General features: G+C 40.7%; 1 protein-coding gene across 3 annotated transcripts in view; it reads left to right on the forward strand.

The window, feature by feature from the left end:
• TMEM108 (transmembrane protein 108) overlaps positions 1 to 19,821 on the forward strand; it is a 176,535-nt gene that overhangs the window by 81,079 nt on the left and 75,635 nt on the right. For 2 of the 3 annotated variants that reach the window (XM_083705981.1, XM_083705985.1), the window contains exon 3: positions 5,085 to 5,170. In XM_083705981.1, coding sequence (XP_083562107.1) covers positions 5,131 to 5,170 — 40 coding nt within the window. In that variant the 5' untranslated portion in view covers positions 5,085 to 5,130. The remainder of the gene's footprint in view (positions 1 to 5,084; positions 5,171 to 19,821) is intronic. The other variant, XM_083705982.1, reaches the window with a different exon arrangement.

Below are 19,821 nucleotides of genomic sequence, written 5' to 3' on the forward strand. Positions count from 1 at the left end.
TACGGTATTTTAAGGCCAGCATAGGCAATGCCCTTCTGATGTTGCTGAACAACTGCTCCCAGAATTCCTGACTGTTGGCTGTGCTGGCTGGGACTTGTGGGAGCTTGAGTGTAACAAATCTGCAGGGCCACAAGTTGCTTACCTTTGCATTAAACAGCTGCTATTATTATTTTAATACCTCTGTCTACTTAGGTCTCACACATAACATCAAAAAGAGGTCTCTAATTGTCTCTGACATTAGCTTTGAAGAACAAAGCACTTCCCTGTTGCACATGTGGATAGTCCAACCTTTGAGCTGCTTAGTCAAAGAAAGTACCCTTCACCCCACGTTCGGAAAGCTGGGTCATACAAGCAGATGAACAGATCCCATTTACACAAAAACAGAGATTAAAATTCAAATTGATTTCCACATTTTTAGTCCTTCTTCCAAATATGTACACGATCCATTTGATCTGGGAAGTCAAAACCAGTTGACTGAAGCCCTCATTTGTCCACAGTCACCCTTGCATTAGTTGAGGCGAATTGCAGTGCATTCGCTTCTGTAGCTCATAGAAACTATTCCCTCTCTTAATCTTGTTCACATGAAGATTTCTGTAATCTCAGGTGGATTTTATCTGTTGGAAATGCAGTTACGAGCTGAAATGCATAATGATACTCTTTTTTTTCTTTTGTTTGCTGTTAATGGAGATAGTCTCTCTCCCCCCTTCTTTTTGAGAACTGTATTTTTGTATTGTGTTTGCTGTTCCAAAAAAACTGGTAGCTTATTTTTTTCCAAGTATACCCACCCAGGAGGGCAGATTCCAAATGCTGAAATATTTATGATTTCAAAATTGTTGCACCTGGCTTTTCCTTCCTTTTTGCGTGCAAAGCATTAAAACTAATTAATGTCATTCTTTATTTCCTTTATTTCCATTCCTGGCTTTCTGTTTTCAGCAAAATTGTGCCATTTGCATGAGAAAAATGTCACAGTATGAGAAAGCTGAAAGCTGTGGGGTGGGGGGATATATGTAGGAAATAAACATCATTTCTGCTTTCACAGATATTCAGGACCCTAAAGATGGTTGCTCAGAAGTAAGCCCCATTTAGTTCAATGTGATTTACTCATAGGAAGGGATGGGGAAGAAATTTGATTAAAATTTAAAGGTGAATCCCCCTAATTTTCCCTTTCCGAAACAGAATGCAAATTGGAATGCAGGCAGCCTTCAGCATCTGCAATTCTCCGAATTTCACAATGCAATTCTCCAGCCAAGTGATTTGCACAAATATGCATATACTAGGATCAAGTGTTCATAAAAGCATGTGTTGGTGAAAAATAACATACAAAAATTCAGTATATTGTGGAAAAATAATATTTTCAAAAATATGTATAAGGCAAAACTGCATACAAATATATGCATATTAGGAGAAATTGAGACTAAACTGCTAGTTTAGTAAAAAATAAAAATGCAAACTGCATCAGAACTGGGGAGAACTAAATTTAAGATTGGAAAAATGAGAAACTGAGAGAAACCCAGGTTGACAGATTTGCCCATCCGTAATCCCAGTTACAGGTTTGCAGCCTTAGAAAAGCCATGCTTATGTTGCTTTACTAGCATTTGATAAATTTTGGTGTAGCCTTGCAAGCCTTTTCTTCCCTTCCAATCTGCTTTGTTTTCTTTCTTCATCCCGTTTTGTATTACTTTCAAAAGTAACTTCACTTTTAATATTTTACCCAAAAGGATCCACGTCTGCTCAACTGAATGACTTCACTTATATTTATAAGCTATAAAGCCAGAGTAGGATTTGACCCAAAGGATCTTTCTCAATTTATTTCATGGAGTTTTAAGTAAGGTTCATGACCGTTAAGTGCTCTGGTTTTTTCAGCTGTTGGCAGAAGAAAGACTGACATTTCCAACCCAAATGTCTCATGGTTCTTATTTGTGCACAAGCCTGTTCTTGCCTCTCAGAAATCAATAAATTATCCAACTCCTATTTAAATACAATAAAAACTAGCACAACAACTTATACATTATTACATAGTGCAATCGACAGTAGTTGCTTAAATGCAAGAGGCAGTCATGCATTGGGAATAGTAAATACACGCAAATAAATGGCAGTGGGCTCTTAGATATAGATACTGTATTCCTAATAGTGATTAATATAGAATGGTATGCTGGGTTGTTCACATGAATTGAAAAATTAGTCTGTCTTTTGCAGGCAAAAGCCAAGCAACACTAGAGGTTAGTGCATGTTAATAGCTGGCTGTATTTTGATGGTCACCACAAGGCATCTGTGGCAGGAATAAACAGGGAAAAATAAGCCTTCTATAACTATACCCCGTCTCTCCTCAAAGTGAAGCTACAGTGGTACCTCGGGTTACATACGCTTCAGGTTACATATGCTTCAGGTTACAGTCTCCGCTAACCCAGAAATAGTACCTCGGGTTAAGAACTTTGCTTCAGGATGAGAACAGAAATCATGCTCTGGCAGTGTGTCGGCAGTGGGAGGCCCCATTAGCTTAAGTGGTGCTTCAGGTTAAGAACAGTTTCAGGTTAAGAACGGACCTCTGGAACGAATTAAGTACTTAACCCGAGGTATCACTGTACTTAGTTAGTAAATTCATGTCTAAGGTTTTAGAATGTTTATTCACAGGGTTGTATATATTAGTACAATCCTCCTTTTTGCACATTTAAAGCAAGAATGGGGAACCTCAACTTTCTGGCCCCCAGGACTGTCCTCAAGCCACACCCCTTCTTCCCTGGCCACACCCCTCCACTATAGGCTTGCCATATGTCTGGAAAATTCCGGACCTGTATGGAAATCGGATGCCTAAAATAGTGTCCAGGATTGTTTTCCCCCAGGGTTCCCCCATCTTTTTGCGGCGTGCATGGCGAGAGCTCCAGCCACCCATGGCGCTGCTGCTGTTGGCGCTGGCTGCTGCCTCCCTCACTTGACTGTGCATGGCCACCCCATCCAGGAACCGCTTCTCCAAGGCTCAGTTGTCCCAGCACAGTGTCCTGAGCGTGGTGGGCTCTCTTAGATGACATAATAATAATAATAATTTATTTATTGTTTATACCCCACCCATCCAGCTGGGCCTCCCATCCACTCTGGATTGCTCCCAACAGATTAAAAACAGAATAAAACATCAAACATTAAAAACTTCCTTAAACAGGGCTGCTTGTGAAAAAATATATATGGGGTGTGTGTGAGCCCTGCCCCTTCTTTCTGTACATGAATAGGAATTCCTGCACAGGGACTATGCATATACACCCCAGTACACATAGGATCTGAGTGAGGGTGGATCTGATGGATTGACAGTCTGTGTCAGCTTCACATGTTCATAAGCCTGTTACGTCCTGGTTTTGCATTCATTTGCATTTTTTTAAAAAAATCTGAATATAAATTCATATTGAAATTCATATTGAAATACATCTATGAGGTGGTGGGAACGATGGCAGAAGTTTTCTCCCCTGCGAAAAGGACTCAAATGGACCACTTACGTCTGTGGACTTCCCTTTCTGCTAATGGAGGGGAAGGTCTACAATGTCTTAACTGCTCCTCAGCAGACCTCCTCAGGAACTTTGGGCTGCTCTCTTAATATTTAAAAGCCCTTCTTAGAAACTATTTACCTTCAGGATAACTCGCTTTATGCACAAGATCAATGGAACATAAGTAAATATTATTTTATTTAAGTGAAAATGATGTCTTCCCTTAAGGAAATATTGAATCATTTTCACATTCACAACCAGTTTTAAAATGAAATTGAGATCAGGAAGAGAGAAGGGAGATATCCAAATGAGAGTATTCTTTGTCACCATGTGTATAAATAGCTGTAAAGTGATAGCATAAGTGAATGTCTCGCCTCTTCTGCAGGCAAATGGAGCTAATAAAAGTGGCAATCCTAGGAGACTTCCATCTACAAATCAAATTTGGTCCTCCTGCTTTCATAAACTCCTGGCATTTAATCAGTGGCAGAGTGCTGTTTATTGGTTTGGCTTGTAGTGCAGATGCCTTCAAGATCATCTCTTAAATAAGCTCCGAAGGAATTATAGTGGTGTGCATTGGAATAGCTTGCAAACGCCTTGAGTTGGAAGACAGGGGGAGAAGTTCTTATGAGAAATAAAAGCTATCAAGTGCCTAAAGATTGTTAACTTTTTTTTTTCAAGAGTTGGCTCTTCAGCCTGAAGTGGCAGGCTCTGCAGTAAAGCTCTTTGATAGATGCTGGTGGAGGCTTTCTGGATCTGGTTGCAATGACAAAAGATAACGGCTAGGATTCAAAGACCTGCATAGGCTTACACAGATTCCAGTGAAATGTTTGACACACAAAAACACCGCCACCCTGCTTTATTTAGCTGCCTCCCAACTGTTTTTTCAAATTTCCCTTGGTTTCAGAAGCAGGTTTCCCCCCAATAAAAATAAGTCTTAAAACCCCTGTGGCTTCATGAAACTAATGTAATGCTTCTTTGGATCCATGTGTTTTGGTGATAAGGATCTGAACACAACAGTCACCTATAAGCTTTGTTATATATTTCTTGGGTGCCTCCTGGAACTGCTCAGAGATCATTATGAATTGGTTGGGTGCATGCCAACTACCACAATTACCGGATGGGTGGGAGGAGTGGTGATACTAATTCTCTGTAAGAAACATCAGACAGATGGTTATGAAAACCGTGCTGGGGTGGGGGATAGGTGGTCTTGCAGATGTGGCCTGGCATTTTTATACCAGCATTGCCAGAAAATGTGCATGCATGAGGAGCACCCATCTCACAATAAACACCCTTGATGAATGGCTCCCAATCTGTATAATAAAGAGACCCAGTAGCAGAAATACTCAGTTTTCTGCTTCATTTTAATTCACATACCTTATTTTTAAAAAACTCACGGCTGGCAACTTGGTCAACCAAGTACGACACGGGGACTCTGCAACCTATTTCAACAATTTCTGATTATGTTTCTTTTTAGCTGCTTGTAAGGCCAAAGACCACATAGACCAGGATAGCTCCTTAACAAACAAACAAACAAACAAACAAACAAACAAACACACACAAAAGCAAACAAGAAACAAACTTATTCATATACTGTTCTTCTTCTTCATCTCCTAGACAGAATCATGAATAAACTGCAGGACAACCTGGAGCAGATGATACCATGAAGAGAAGTTTACAAGTCCTCTATTGCCAACTGCTTAGTAAGTAGACAGTCATCTGAATACTTTGACATTTTCTCTCTATTTTAGGCGTACTTACTTTGGATATGAGTGATGCTACTCTTGCCCCTCCTCTCCCCTCTTAATGTTCATCAAAATTTATTGTATTTTTCCTTCCATTGTTCATCTCACACAACCCACCTTATCCCTTTCTTCCCCTTTCTTGGGCTCGAGGTTAAGCTGTTAAATTGTTTTCTTTTAAGGGCAAGCTAGTGGTGATAAGAGGATTTCAAGTTAGTTTACGAGGGTCATTCCCATCCCATTTATGAAAGCAGCACAGATTAAGATGTTTTTCTATTTACTGTTATATTCATCACCACAAGATAATTTAATAGAGTTTGAGCTAATGAAATTATTACATACCCAGCTAATGTTAATGCAAGCACTGGTGAATGCAGTACTTTCTATAATGCACCTAAAATTTACTTCATCTGCACATAAGTGATTAGTATATTATTATTACTGATGTAATTCACTTCATCTGAGCATAGCAAGCTGCTTTATTGGTTCACCTTGCTCAGTATTACCTGACTAGCAGAGGCTTCTTCCTTGACTTCAAATAGGAGACATTCCTGGAGATGCCAGGAATTGAAACTGGGACAGTCTACTTCCAAAGCAGATGCTCTACCACTGAGATTCAGCCTTTTCCCAAGTGTAATTCAGATACACAGGCTACAAAAAACAAACATTAATGAATCTTAGTCTTTGCATTCATGAGCCAGAATCTACTTCAGCTGATGCACGCATGCATGCAGTTGGCAGGTTAGGGCAGGGATAGCAATATAGTGCTGCAATTGTAGTGCCATTTACCTGGGAGAAAGCCCCAATGAATTCAGTAGGACTCACTCTGAGTAGACATGGTAGGGGTTGCACTGGTAGGAGATCAAAAAGCAGAGATAAACAATGGATCACCCAGCAGGTCCTCAATTCTGGCAGTCCCTTTCAGCTTTCTTTGCTTTTTGGTGGGTGAGCCTGCAAAACTGTCAACAAGATAGAAGCAGGTTGTTATCATGTGGTGATGCATATTGCACATGATGTGTATTATGCAGATGTAAGTCACAGACTGAAACATTCATTGATTTTTGCATGGCTTTTGAGAACAAGCTTCTAGGTTTCTAAAAAAGTATTGGAAGCAGAATATAAAAGATGTGTCAGCCCTTTCTGTCAATGTCCCTGATTGCAAGATTTGCTTTGGGCTTTTAGTGTATAAGCTTTTCAAGAACAGAAAAGAGATAAAAAATACAGAGATCCTCTCAGGGATTTCAGTGACAAAAAGAAGTACTGATGTGTTGTCATATAAACAGTGAAAGTGGCGCAACTTGTTATTAAAATACAACTTTTTCAAAAATGTGAATTTCAGCGCAGGTTGAGTGAATGAACAAGCTAATTTTTTTGTACTATCTGTACAATGGAGCAGAATTGTTTCATTCTATCACTAAAGCTAGTCAGGGGGTGGGGAGAAGAATCTGTGCAGTATATTTGTTTGGAGCGATTGTAAAAGTGTTCTTTGTCCCTTACAGCAAAGAGATGATCTATATGTCTGTTTAATTTCCAATAAACTAGTTTGTTTATGCCTGCTAGGCAGACTTTCTACTTTAATGGGCTTGTTCCAATTGCTTTTCACACACTCCAGTTACCATTCATAAAGAGTAAGAACATATTAGACATGAATAGGGTTAGAAGGTTTTTATTCTGGAACTTTAATCCTCATGGAAGCTGGCTTAATGTTGCTCTGTGAATCTCTCTCTCTTGCGCGCGCTCTCTCTCTCTCGTAGTAAAAATGTTTACTGGGTTTTCTAAAACTGGTTACTAGTTCACATAAAATAACAGCTATAAAGATATCACCCTAGCCTGTAATCTTGGCCACATTTATAGGGAAGCCGAGGCCCATTGGATCAACACGTATTGTTAAACAATGCCAGAGTCCCAGTGAAAATGCTGCTATCAGAGTGGAGGAGAAATTTCAGTGAGAAATGTAGGCTTGATCTTTCTGCTGAGTGCTAGCAAGTTTCAGGATAGTGTCACAGCATTCTTCCATAAAAGATTTTCATAAATTTACCACCTCCCTCCCTCCCCTCCCACTCATCTGCAGGAATACACATGGGTTCGTGCGAGCATTACAATGGGCCACAACAGGACATCTATAGAGTCTTCCTATAACCCTATCCAATTTGGCTTTGCACCAGGTTCACTCCAGGTCCATGCCCCTAGCATAAAATTGGACCTATTCACAGGGATTTGGGCATTGGCCAAGTTGGGTAGAGACACTCATGGATCTCTGTTGGTCAGGATGCATGGCCCATAAGGACCCAAGGCTCTGGGGGTGGGGCATCAGGCAGGAAGGAAAAGCAGGCAGTGTTTGGAAAAACTGCATGTAGAGGCTCAGACTGTGTCTTCCTGGGAGAAGGTAGAAGCCCACAACCACCTGGTACTCCCTCCTTCCTGGCATTCCATCCCTGAACAGGTACCTCACACAGGATTGATGCCTGTGTGCACCAGCTGTGGAGCCATCACACCTTCAGGTTGCCTCTTTGCAAGTGGCTTCCCTGCAGAGAACCTGCTTGCAAAGGGACACCCTACAATTGACCCCTTTTCTCTTGATCAGGAGAAGGGAAGGAGACACGTCCCTCTACCATTCCATGTACAGTAGCCAGCTGAACTGGCAACCAAATCTTAATTCAACGTTACTGAAAGGAGAGCATCTTTCACCACATAAAAGGCAATGTCACAACAGAGAAGAATGGTTGGGAGGGGCATTCAGGAGGAACAGTTAGGAGTTGCAGCTGTTGCTCCCCAGCACCGGCCACATGAAGCGGATGCCTCACTTTGCCTAATGGTAGGGTTTCCCTGCATCCAGTTGTCAGGAGCCCGTCCTACACTCAAGTAGGACCCTGGCAGAGACACATGCCCGACTGGCATGTCCTCTCCCTCCTGGTCGTTCGTTCGGGAGCTTCAAAAGCTTTCTTCAGCCCGAACATCACAGCGACTAATGCCAACAGACACCGGCACACTTAGGGATCCGCAGAGTCTTCGCAGCTTGCGTAACAGACCTCAGCAACTCAGCATTTTGACTAATCTACTTCATTTACATATAAACACACACGGGGCACTTCAACATGACTCCCTCTCTCTCTGGCATCAGACAGCAAAGAGAAAGAACAAAGGACAACTTCACGGAACACAGTAACACAAACATCCTGTCTTTGTCACTTCCCACTCTGTGGAGTCAAAACATACACCGTCATGTGACAGACAAAAATCCCATGACTGCAATCATGGAGCAGGAATTCTAACATCAGTGCCCTCCCAGCCATGCACATTTCTAGTTTGAAGCCTAACAGTAGCTAGGGTGGCAGGGCTCTGTTGTAGCTATCAAATGGTAACTTAATTTTAAATTATTATTATTATTATTATTATTATTATTATTATTATTATCATCATCATCATCATCATCATCATTAAAAAGAATGCATCTATGAACTCTTATGGGGAGTTAGGCTGTTATTCTTAATCCTCAGTAAGCATGCACAGAATAGAAGCTGTACATTGCATTTTCAACATTTCTCTGGTAGATATACCTTCTATGCATAAATAAGAAGAATGGGGAGAGGGAAACCAAGATTTCAAAATAGGTACGTTGATTAACATCTTGAAACCACTACAAGGGCTTTTGTTGATAAGCGTCAATTAAAGTGAACATGTGTCTACAGCTTTCCTTCATTTGCCACCAGACACATATTATGCTACATTTGCTACTTTCATTAAGCGGCTGGCTTTGTAAGAAGAGTTTAAAAAACAACACACCCCTAATATGGTGATTAAGCCCTGCAGCTTGAACCATAATAATTCAGTATAGATGTTTGTTGTGTTTTCTTTCTCCATGGGTGGCTGAAACTGAATGTATAATAGTGAATTTTTTTTTTGGGGGGGGGGAGACTTTAAGTGACTGTGAAATTAAGCTCCCATCCAGGTTCATTGGAGTTAAGCAGGGCTAAACAGTTGTGCAGTGTGAGGTGTTTGCGGGCAAAGCTTCGCATAGTGGGTTGTATCCAGACTTAACAGCATAAGCCTATCCATGTCTACTCAGAAGTAAGCCCCACTAAGTTTCTGTTAGACTTATTTTCAGAAAAAGTATATAGGATTGCAGCCTAGGATAGCTGACTTAGCTCCTATTGAAATCAATGGGGAAAGCTAGTCATGACTTACATTCCATTAATTTAAATAAGAATTAAGTTCAATGAAGTTCTTCATTATTATTATTTATTGAACTTATATCCTGCCTTTCCTACCAAAGGACCCCAGGATGGCAAACACACCCTCATCAAAACAATAAAAAAATCTAAAAACAGTGAAAACATGGTTGAAAGCATCTAAAACAGTTATAGTTAAAATATTCTTAAAACAGTGAAAACATTTTCTCATCTGTGAATCCATATGTTAGTTGCATGAAGGAGGCATCACACGATTACTGAAGGAAAGAGTGGCCTCGCTTAGATGTCCACATTGATTGCATGCAGGCTTCTTCACTGTGGATGACTATAGTAATATGTGAATGACTGAAGGCAGTCCCACACACCATGTCCAACACCAGCAATGGCACCAGTAATCATGTGATTCCCCCTTCATACTAATAACCAATCCAGTTCAGTGTCTCACTCCAATCCAGTGTTTCACTTGCTTTAAAAAACAAAACAACATATAGCCAAGGAGGCCATGATTGCACACAGGGGAAGGGGCTGCTTAAACCTTTCTTCTCTTGAAGTTTAACAATTAAGCATTACCTCTGTGAAATTGCTTCCCCCCCTCCACTGCCCTGTGGGTCTTTATTGTTATGAGTTTGGGGTGTTAAGCTATATGCCAGACCCTTCTAATCCCTGGAGCAAGTGCTAAAACCTAATCAAGTCTTCTATTTCCTGGAAATAGTCAAACTAGGTTCCTGGTGATGTGGGGGATTAAGGCACTCAGTGCAAGAGCCTCAACAGACAAAGCCAGCGTTTGAAGTACAGTTTTGCAGCCATGGGACCTATATGTAAAGCAGTAATCTGGGAGAAAACAGAGAGACAGAACAATATATGATATCTGTTTGAATCCAAGGCTGTGGCTATGGGAGAAACAATACCCTTTGGGGTGTTATTGCTGTTAACGACTCCACCATAGGCTCAGGTTGTATATACAGTGGTACCTTGGTTTACGAACTTAATCCGTTCTGGAAGTCTGTTCTTAAACCGAAATCGTTCTTAAACCGAGGCACGCTTTCCCTAATGTGGTCTCCCACTGCCGGTGCCCTTCCACCGTTCGGCTTCCGTTCTTAGACCGAGGTAAAGTTCGCAAACCAGGACACTACTTCCAGTTTTGTGGAGTTCCTAAACCGAATCGTTCGTAAACAGGGCTGTTCTTAAACCGAGGTAGCACTGTATGTGTAAATAAACCATATATCATAAAGACACCACAGTCTCCGCTGTGCCTCATTCTCAAAGGAAACCCAAACCATGGGTAAGCACCTGGACCCCCTGAAATCTTGCATCACTCAGAGATTGGGATGGTGCGCAACAATATCTTTTCATCTATAGAGAAAAGCCACTAGGAAGGGAGCAATTATTATTAGCCGTTATATGGATAATGTATTTCCATAATATGAGCTGCTCACTGAATTTAGTTTTTCTGGTAAGCCAAGCTGAAAGCTCCTTAGTTTTTCTATATTTAGAATACACAATCAGAGCAGTAATAAATGTAGACCATTCGGCAACACATTTAGGCTGCTGTTTGATATATTTTTGGAGTTTTTGATATTCAAAAAGCAAAGGATGTCACTTTCTGTTTGAGAGGAAAATATAACGCTAGGCAAAAAACATCATGAGTGGTGACATCTTCACTATTTATTCTGTCTGCTTTACTTTATATTTGAATCTGCCTCTGGGAGTGCTGCATTCCGCATCCAAAGCTCCTTTGGATCTAGCTAGCTTAGAAGGAAACAATAAGGAATGAGTTATATGACTTGGTGACAGTCCGCTCATAGAAAACAGCAGGATGTTCCTCTTCCTATCTGGAAAAGTTGGTTGTTGATGTTTTTCTCCCAATCAGCATTGCTTTCATATTCTTCCTATGCATGAACCAGTTCCATAGCAGAAATCCAGCTGCGTTTTCAGATTTCTTTGATCATGTCAAATAGTGTTTTTAAGTAATGCAGAAGGCTGCATTCCTGCGCTTAGTGACACATGCATAAGCCTTGCTAAAGTCAGTGCGATTTGCGCATACATAATTGATGGCAGAATGTAACCGTTAGACTTCACTGAAACTGGGCATGTCTCCTCTTGTCAAAAGTATACACTTCTTAAGACACCAATTCTTTGAATTTCAAGCAGGCATGTGTAATGCATAACAGTTTTCTATTCCTCAAAGCCAATGAGCATAATATTTGGAGTTTGGATAATTGCACGTATGACTGACTTCAAAGCTTGCTCTTTGTAACTAGGGATGGGGATAAATTTTATTTTGTTTGAATTTTAATGAGAAGCTACTTTATCAACACATTTTGAACGCACATGTGAACCAGTCACAGTCATCTTTCTAAATTTATACTTTCCCCAAATTTGTGATGCAGTTCTTCAACCAAACAATGTGTTAGCATATATTAGGGGATAGAGTGCAACCCTCGCCATACATTTTTAAAACAGCATGCCAAAATGCATTATATTTGCATAAATTTCTTGCAGAAATGCATAAAACTGCGTACAAAAATGTGTATATTTGGATAAATTATTAATAAAATGCTGATGACTTTTCATGAGGACTTTTAAATAATGCAAATAGCTGAAAAAGGTGTGGAGAACTGAATTTAGGTTGGGAGAAAGGAGAAACTGAAGGAAACTGTAACTGGAATATTCATTCATCCCCATTTAACGCACTGCAGTTTTTATAACAGATTTTTTGAGAAGAAAAAGGAGGTGGCAGCACCAAGAGGGCTGAAAGACCCTAGAAGGAGACAAAGCCTTGAAAGAATGTTCAAAGTGGAAACATTTACAGGAAATGCAAAATGCCCAGTGCATTTTGGTGTATCACCTTCTTCAGGGACAAAGAAGACAGCACTTGTGATGATTCTGAAGGACATTGTCTCAAATTTCTTTGCCTCTGGAGAAGGAGACAATTCATATATAAGAATCAAGCATGTTGCGTTTCCCATAAATGTTTCCATTTTGAGTACCATTTCTTCACTTTCTTGGTAAAAGGTCATCCCCCTCCCCACATTAATTTTACAGCCATAAATACATGGTTGAACTCTGTTTGTTCAAATGTGTGGGTATTATCTGGTCATTGTTTCCAAATTGAGGAACATGAGAAATCTATGCTGGTCATATTGTAGCTTCCAAATGTCTCCTCACATGTTTTTTGTTTTGCTCAGCAGCTATTTCCCCAACCCTGCATGACACCCCCAAACTGTCAACAAGGAAATACTTGTGTGCATGCCCTATAAGGGAAAAGTTAATGGAGGGTACCTGAGAGTGTGAAACTAGTGATTGAGAAGAAAGGGGCAACACACAACCATGTGGTAACTTCCCAGCAAACACTACCCCGTGGGAAATGTCAGTGTATAGGTATCAGAGACAAAAGAAATGTAAAGTGCTTTTGTATAGACAAAAGTATACAAATGCAGACACAAAAGGAATGGATCTGTGTGACCCACGTGTACACTAATACCACGATATTGACACAACTTCAGTCTGGCTGATGCCTTTCTCTGTATCATGTGTGCTGTTGGTTGGTTTGGTTATTAAATTTATATTTCAAAGCTGCCCAGGGTGGCAAAAAAAAAGTGACAATACATCAAAAACATTTTAAAAACAATTCCAAAGCAGATGCAGACAGGGCAAAGATGATGTGCTGATTCCAACTTTAAACTGGTGTTATTCTATCATATTCATCCAGAATGGGGTGTAACATTAAGGGTATCATATCCATATGTGTGCAAAATGAGCAGGCGAAGGGTTGCATAAATACATATAGACAGGCCTTTACAATTTGTATTTGTTTTGCTCTGCACAGCAGAGACTTCCCTGACTCTGTATTGTACCCCAAACCATCAAACCTGACTTACGGTGCAGCAAGCAGTGGCAAAAAGAATTAATGGTGGTGAATTGTATTCAATGTCACTCTAAAACCACAGATACATTTGGGAAGTTTTGCAACCTAGCCAAAATATTCACAGGCGTAGGCTATTAAAAAGAGGCTGAGAGTATAGATTTGTATACCATGTTTTAAAACCATGTCATTAAGTTTAGCATTAAAAGCTGATTGACTCCTACATGATGGCATTGGCTGGTCTTGTGAGCAGACAGGCAAATCCCTGCATTTGCCCACAGTTCTCAGCATGATAGTATCTTGACAGAAGGCATCTTCACTTTTATGCTCATTCTGACACATTTATAAAAAGAGCCAAAGGAATGCTCTTTCAAGATTAATGAGAAAGGGTAGCTTTCTTTAATGCGTATCCTCCATACACTTGCAGTTTGCCAATGCAGATTCCTTATGCTGGGAACCAAAGCAGTAGAATGAGTTCATCTTATGCCAGACATATTAGTACAAGTTCATCATCAGATTTACATATGCAGTATTCTATTTTCATACATGGCACTAAAAGTGTCTTTCAACCTCTCTCCCACTGCATGTGTGAATGCTGTCAGCTCAGAATCAGAAGTGAAGGAGAGCTATTTTAAAAATGAATGTATATTCCAGCCTATGTGGTTACTGAATAATGTATGTAGGAAATGGGGGGAAATGGATTTAAGCATCACTGTAAATATGCCATTAGCCACTGACATCTGTGGCACCTGGCTTTTATTTAGAGTATTTATTTAGGGTGCTTGTGAACTGCCCTTTCTCTAAAGGAGCAATGGATGATATACAACAAGCACGAAAGCCAAATATATAAAATATCTATAAATGCACATCCAAGCTAAAAAATTAAATAATAAATCACTACAACATCAAGTCATGCATTGCTGCTGTGGCTTGAACCCCTCCTTATCACAGTATCAAACTGTAAAACCCTGGGTAAATAAAAATATATTCAGTTGACGTCTGAAAAGCAGCAGTGTGAAAGACAGACACACCTGGGGGGAGGGAGATAATTCCAAAGCTGAGGCCCCACCACATGGACCTTTCTGAACTTCCCAGCTCCATGAATCCTGGCAGTGACCACAAGCAAAGCCCACCCACTTACCCTCCAATCTTAAGAATTGAATTGGCTGGCACTGGAGTATGTGCTCCTTCAGATATTTGGACCCTGACTCATTTGGGGTTTATAAACTATTAAAGGTAAAGAGACCCCTGACCATTAGGTCCAGTCGGAACCGACTCTGGGGTTGCGGCCGGCGCTCATCTCACTTTATTGGCTGAGGGAGCCGGCCTACAGCTTCCGGGTCATGTGGCCAGCATGACTAAGCCGCTTCTGGCAAACCAGAGCAGCGCACGGAAACGCCATTTACCTTCCCGCCAGAGCGGTACCTATTTATCTACTTGCATTTCGACGTGCTTTTGAACTGCTAGGTTGGCAGGAGCAGGGACCGAGCAACGGAAGCTCACCCCGTTGTGGAGATTCAAACCGCTGACCTTCTGATCGGCAAGTCCTAGGCTCTGTGGTTTAACCCACAGCGCCACCCACGTCCCCCTATAAACCATTACCAACCCCTTTAATCAAGCCCAGTAGCACACAGGTAGCCAGCACCAAGCTTTTATTGGGTATAAGAAACGGTTCATAGGAAGTGCCTCTTTTCTGTAGACAAAATGTGATGTACGCAGAGGAATGAGAGCTACTTTCTATGAAATGGCTTGATGGCAGTGAAAGTGCTCTTATAAGCCTCTCCATTATCAGGAAGCATAATAGGAGGCAGATTTCAATGCATAACTAATCAGAGATTGTGGCAAGCTTCTGTCGTCCTACAGTGCCCATATATGTTGTCACTGCAAAATGTAGCCATCCTGCATTTCTTCACCCCCTTCAGCTCATATTCACCACTCCTTCCCACCAAAAACCTCAATTAGTATGGTGATTCAGTCAATCCACACGGAATAAGTATATCTGCACAGGTTGCATTGATGTGCACAATTTGGTATTCCTCTAAAGTTCTAACTTTTCCATGGTACCTAGCTGGAAGTTTCTCCATACAGTTCTGAAAACATCTGGCCTTAAGCATGCACTGCAATTACAGGCAAAACTTTGTAGCAATCTGCTGTGACAGTTCTTAATAGATAGCTCAATAGACTTGAATCTCACTGCCACTTTCAGCCTGGAGGTCTCCCATGCTGCTAACAAGTGTTCAACTGCATTTCTCAGCCTGGAAGAATATAAGACTAAACAGCATGATAGCCGGAGTCCTTTGGAGCTATGAATCATTGCAGAAGTGCTTGAGAGAAGTTGGAAATTCGCACACTCCCAAAAGTCTTCATGTCATATCTTATTTGTACTTTCAGAAAGAGTTCATAGAATATTAGAAGCTGCCAGTCTCCAATAAATTGCATGCAACTCAGATGATTTATAGAAAAGTTATGTCTCCCTTTTAAATCTTGGGACTTTTCATTCCTCTATTAGCCAATTTGTGAGGCTCTCCTCGCTCTTCCAAGTTTTGATTCGTTTTCTGTCTGGGCAGGGGCAGAGGGCAATATTATGTAGTTAGTGCAGTTGCACAGTGATAAAACTCAAGAGTTCCCCATTGCTGAAGGCATCAAGAATTCATGAACCATTATTAAGAGATTGAATAATAAGAGGAAGTTGAAGAATAGCAAAACAGTCCATTTAGCGTAACCTAAAATTTCCCTTAGTTGTGCAAGTAACAATTTTTAGCTTGCAATGATCAATAAATGGCTTCCCCCCCCCCTTGGGACGCGGGTGGCGCTGTGGGTAAAACCTCAGCGCCTAGGACTTGCTGATCGCATGGTCGGCGGTTCGAATCCTCGCGGTGGGGTGAGCTCCCGTCATTCGGTCCCAGCTCCTGCCCACCTAGCAGTTCGAAAGCACCCTTAAGCGCAAGTAGATAAATAGGTACCGCTTTATAGCGGGAAGGTAAACGGCGTTTCCGTGTGCTGCTCTGGTGCCGGTTCGCCAGAGCAGCTTCGTCACGCTGGCCACGTGACCCGGAAGTGTCTGCGGACAGCGCTGGCTCCCGACCTCTAGAGTGAGATGAGTGCACAACCCTAGAGTCTGTCAAGACTGGCCCGTATGGGCAGGGGTACCTTTACCTTTTATTCCCCCCCTCAGAACTACCTTGTCTCTTTTGTCTTTATGAAATGGGTCATTTTGGTCACTAAAGCAAAAGCCCAGCATTAGTCAATCCATTCATTTGTTGTTGGCACCATTTGTGTCCTCCACTTCCTACCATATAATAATCTTGCTGCCATTAACATACATGAGATCTGTTCCTTATACAATTCTTTCCTGAATGCAGTTGTTTTCTCAATGGAGAGGAGAGCTAAGTCAGGAATAAGTGTTTGGCTGATAACCTATCCAATGATATAAAAAAATTAAGCCCTAAAGCTCTCTACTCTTTCACATGCCCACCACAGGCAAATATGACCCCTGAGGTCCTCAGCCTCTCCAGCAAAATAGGGATAGTGGGTTATGAATATAGCTGAGCTTTACTGGTGTTAATTGCCAGTGATAAATCAGTTTCAGCATACCTTTATGTCGCTTGCGAATGGGAACAATACCATAGATGTTACCACTAAGTATCAGTGATTGTAATATTGCAATCTGTCTCCCAGGCTTTAAGTGCAGAGCAACTAGTTTCAAATTTAAGATCCAAGAGGATCTTAGTAAGAATGGAGATGAGACCCTTTCATGCCTTACAATATGGTTTGCAAAAGAATTCATAAAAAGTCAAAGAAAGAGAGGACAGGGACCCTCAAATCTGCAAGCTGGTTGAGCAAAGGTTATTTGAGCTACAGTATTTGAAACCAAGAAACTCATGTTCCAGAGAGAAATTATTTTTTGCAGATGAGAATTCAGAGTGATTCTGAATTGTCAGTAGGTTCAGTTGTTTTATGCTGTTATCTTTCATTTGTCTTTTTTTTTTTTTTTTGCAAAATGGTTCTGTGTTGCAATAATTTCATTTTAATCTCCATTTGTAAATCTCTTGGAAAGCGGAATATCAGCTCTCTAAATACAATATGATCCAGTAAATAGGTTTTCCTAAACACATTTTGAAAAACATGGCTGTAGACCTCTTGTGCCACTGTGGGGAGGAGTGGTGCATAGATAATATGCTGAAATAACTGAATGATTATCAGAGCGTTTGGACTTCTCAAAGAACTTTAGACATTAAAAGTTATAGCATGATTAAAACAAAACCAAAACACCTCAGGTGATTTTTATCAGCTATCCTTGTAAACATATTACAACTCTATCCCCACTCTCGAAAGTATAAAAGATCTCAGCAGCAACAGATGTATTATTAATATTTCTCTGGAAAGCAATATATTTTTGCACAGCTTGAACATTTCTCTTGTTCGTGAATTTGAACACTCCAATCATAACTCTAAAAACTGCTGTAGATTCTCGATTGGACCTCACTGATTCCGCGGGAACAGACTTCAGGTAAATGTACTGAGAGCTGCTGCTTAAAATAGTCACATTTAATTAGCCACCTTGAATCAAGCAGCCCCACCTCTCTGTATTTAGCTGTATCAATCCAAAACTCTTTTTACTACAGTCTTATTCTCCCTTGGCAGATGTTGGCTGCAGATGGGCTACATATAATCTCCTTCCTCCTTCCTTGTCCCCTCTTGCACTTCAAACCAATTGCAGCAATTAGTGGGTAGAAAACAGCTCAGCTCTTTGTGCTGGAAGCTACAGATGTTAGCTTTTTCCTTCCATCTGGGAAAACAAGGAGATTGTTTTTTTTTACCTTTTGTTCATAAAGGTCAAGCCCACGTTTTCAAAGATCCATTTCCATTATGGCTTCCATCACAAACAAGTTGTTGTTTTTTTGGTTTTTTTGCTAAAATAGTTGGCCAGCCAATCATATAATGAGAATGTTTTTCAAGCAATTACTTCGGTACTTCTGTTAAACTTGATTGCAATCAGTTTCTCAATAATCAATTTCTTAATTCTATCAGACAGCTTGGGGCGTCTTTCCATAACTGTAAGATTGGAAAACCTAACCTTACAAGCTGTTCTGTCTAAGTTAGAGTTCATATGATTGCTGCTTTCCCCTTGGCTCTATAGCTCAGTCCTCACTAAGGTGGCCAGTCTATGTGTGGGCTGTACCATTTCAAATGGCAGGTGGAAGCTCACATGGTTGCATACCTAATCATGCAAAACCATTCCCTCCACAGAGCAGACTAGAAGGCTTTCATCAAGATTTTTATATGGAGGTTTTGTTTTGTTTTTAATGGAGGAATTAAATCATGTGATACAAATAAAGCAGGAAAAATTATTACATCTGTCACAACTTATTCATTGTGAAATGCCCTCAAATATTTTTGCAATCAAATATTTAATCCAATTGTTCAGAGTCTAGCATACAGATATTTTAGCATGCCTGCCATGAATCCGCCTTTCTCTTATGAAGCAGTTTGTATGTCAGGCCTTAGAGATAATACTTCCTCGAGGGCAAGTATTCATATGAACTGCGTCAGTTTTATGGCTACTTTGCCTCTCCTCCCTCTCACTTCCCTGCCTTTCATTTACGGGAAATCTTGGCAATAGTTGTTACCATAGTAACATGGCAGCATAGTTCAAATGATGGGAGGGGCGGGAAATGAAAATATGAAGAATTAACCATAAACTGATTGAGGTTGCTTTAGCCAAAATGTATCCCCCCCCCCCAAATAGCAAAGTATATTCACTGAAAATATCCATAATTATTATTGAACTGTGCCAGCAATTATTGAAGAACATTTAAGTAGATTGTGTGTGCGCTCATGTGCCTGTATTTGGTCAATTGCACACACACACTCATACACACACAACATTTCAAACAATACCATTAATCATATGCCTGGCATACATGGGTAAATAATTTCCATTCCATGTCTCTCATCCTCAACTGCAAACTCACACAGAACATCACAAAGTAATAGTAATAATACTTACACAAACAAATATTGCTGTTATGTTCATGCTAACACACAACAGGACGTTCTCAGTGGTGGATCCCTCATTATGGAGCGCCCTTAGTGGTAAGGTGAAGCTGTCTCCCTCATTACACACACACACACACACACACACACACACACACACACACACACACCTAACTTAGTAAATGCCATCAGTTTACATTGTTGAAAGAAGACACAAGTTCCATTGTCAAATTGGAAGTCCAGGATAAATTTGTCAATACCAAGAGCTACCGTAAGTGTCTCTGAGAAGAGGACATAAAGTTCTAGTCTCAGTCAAAACTGTGTTTCTCAGGGCAAGGCACTTGTGGAGTTTTCTGTCTTAGGTGCCAAATAACTTGGCCATTGTTGGATGCTATATATTTTTGACTTTGGAAGAGGGGCACCATTTGTTATTCTGCCTCAGGCAGCACAGTGTCCTGGTCTGGCCCTCTGTGTACATTTGTAGTAGAACACATTGTCCTCATTTGCACATAGTGCTAACCGAAACACAAATGAGCAAAAGTGTAGGCTTCTAAAGAGGA

This window comes from Podarcis gaigeae (assembly GCF_964106915.1).
Source record: "Podarcis gaigeae genome assembly, chromosome: 12".
NCBI lineage: Eukaryota > Metazoa > Chordata > Lepidosauria > Squamata > Lacertidae > Podarcis > Podarcis gaigeae.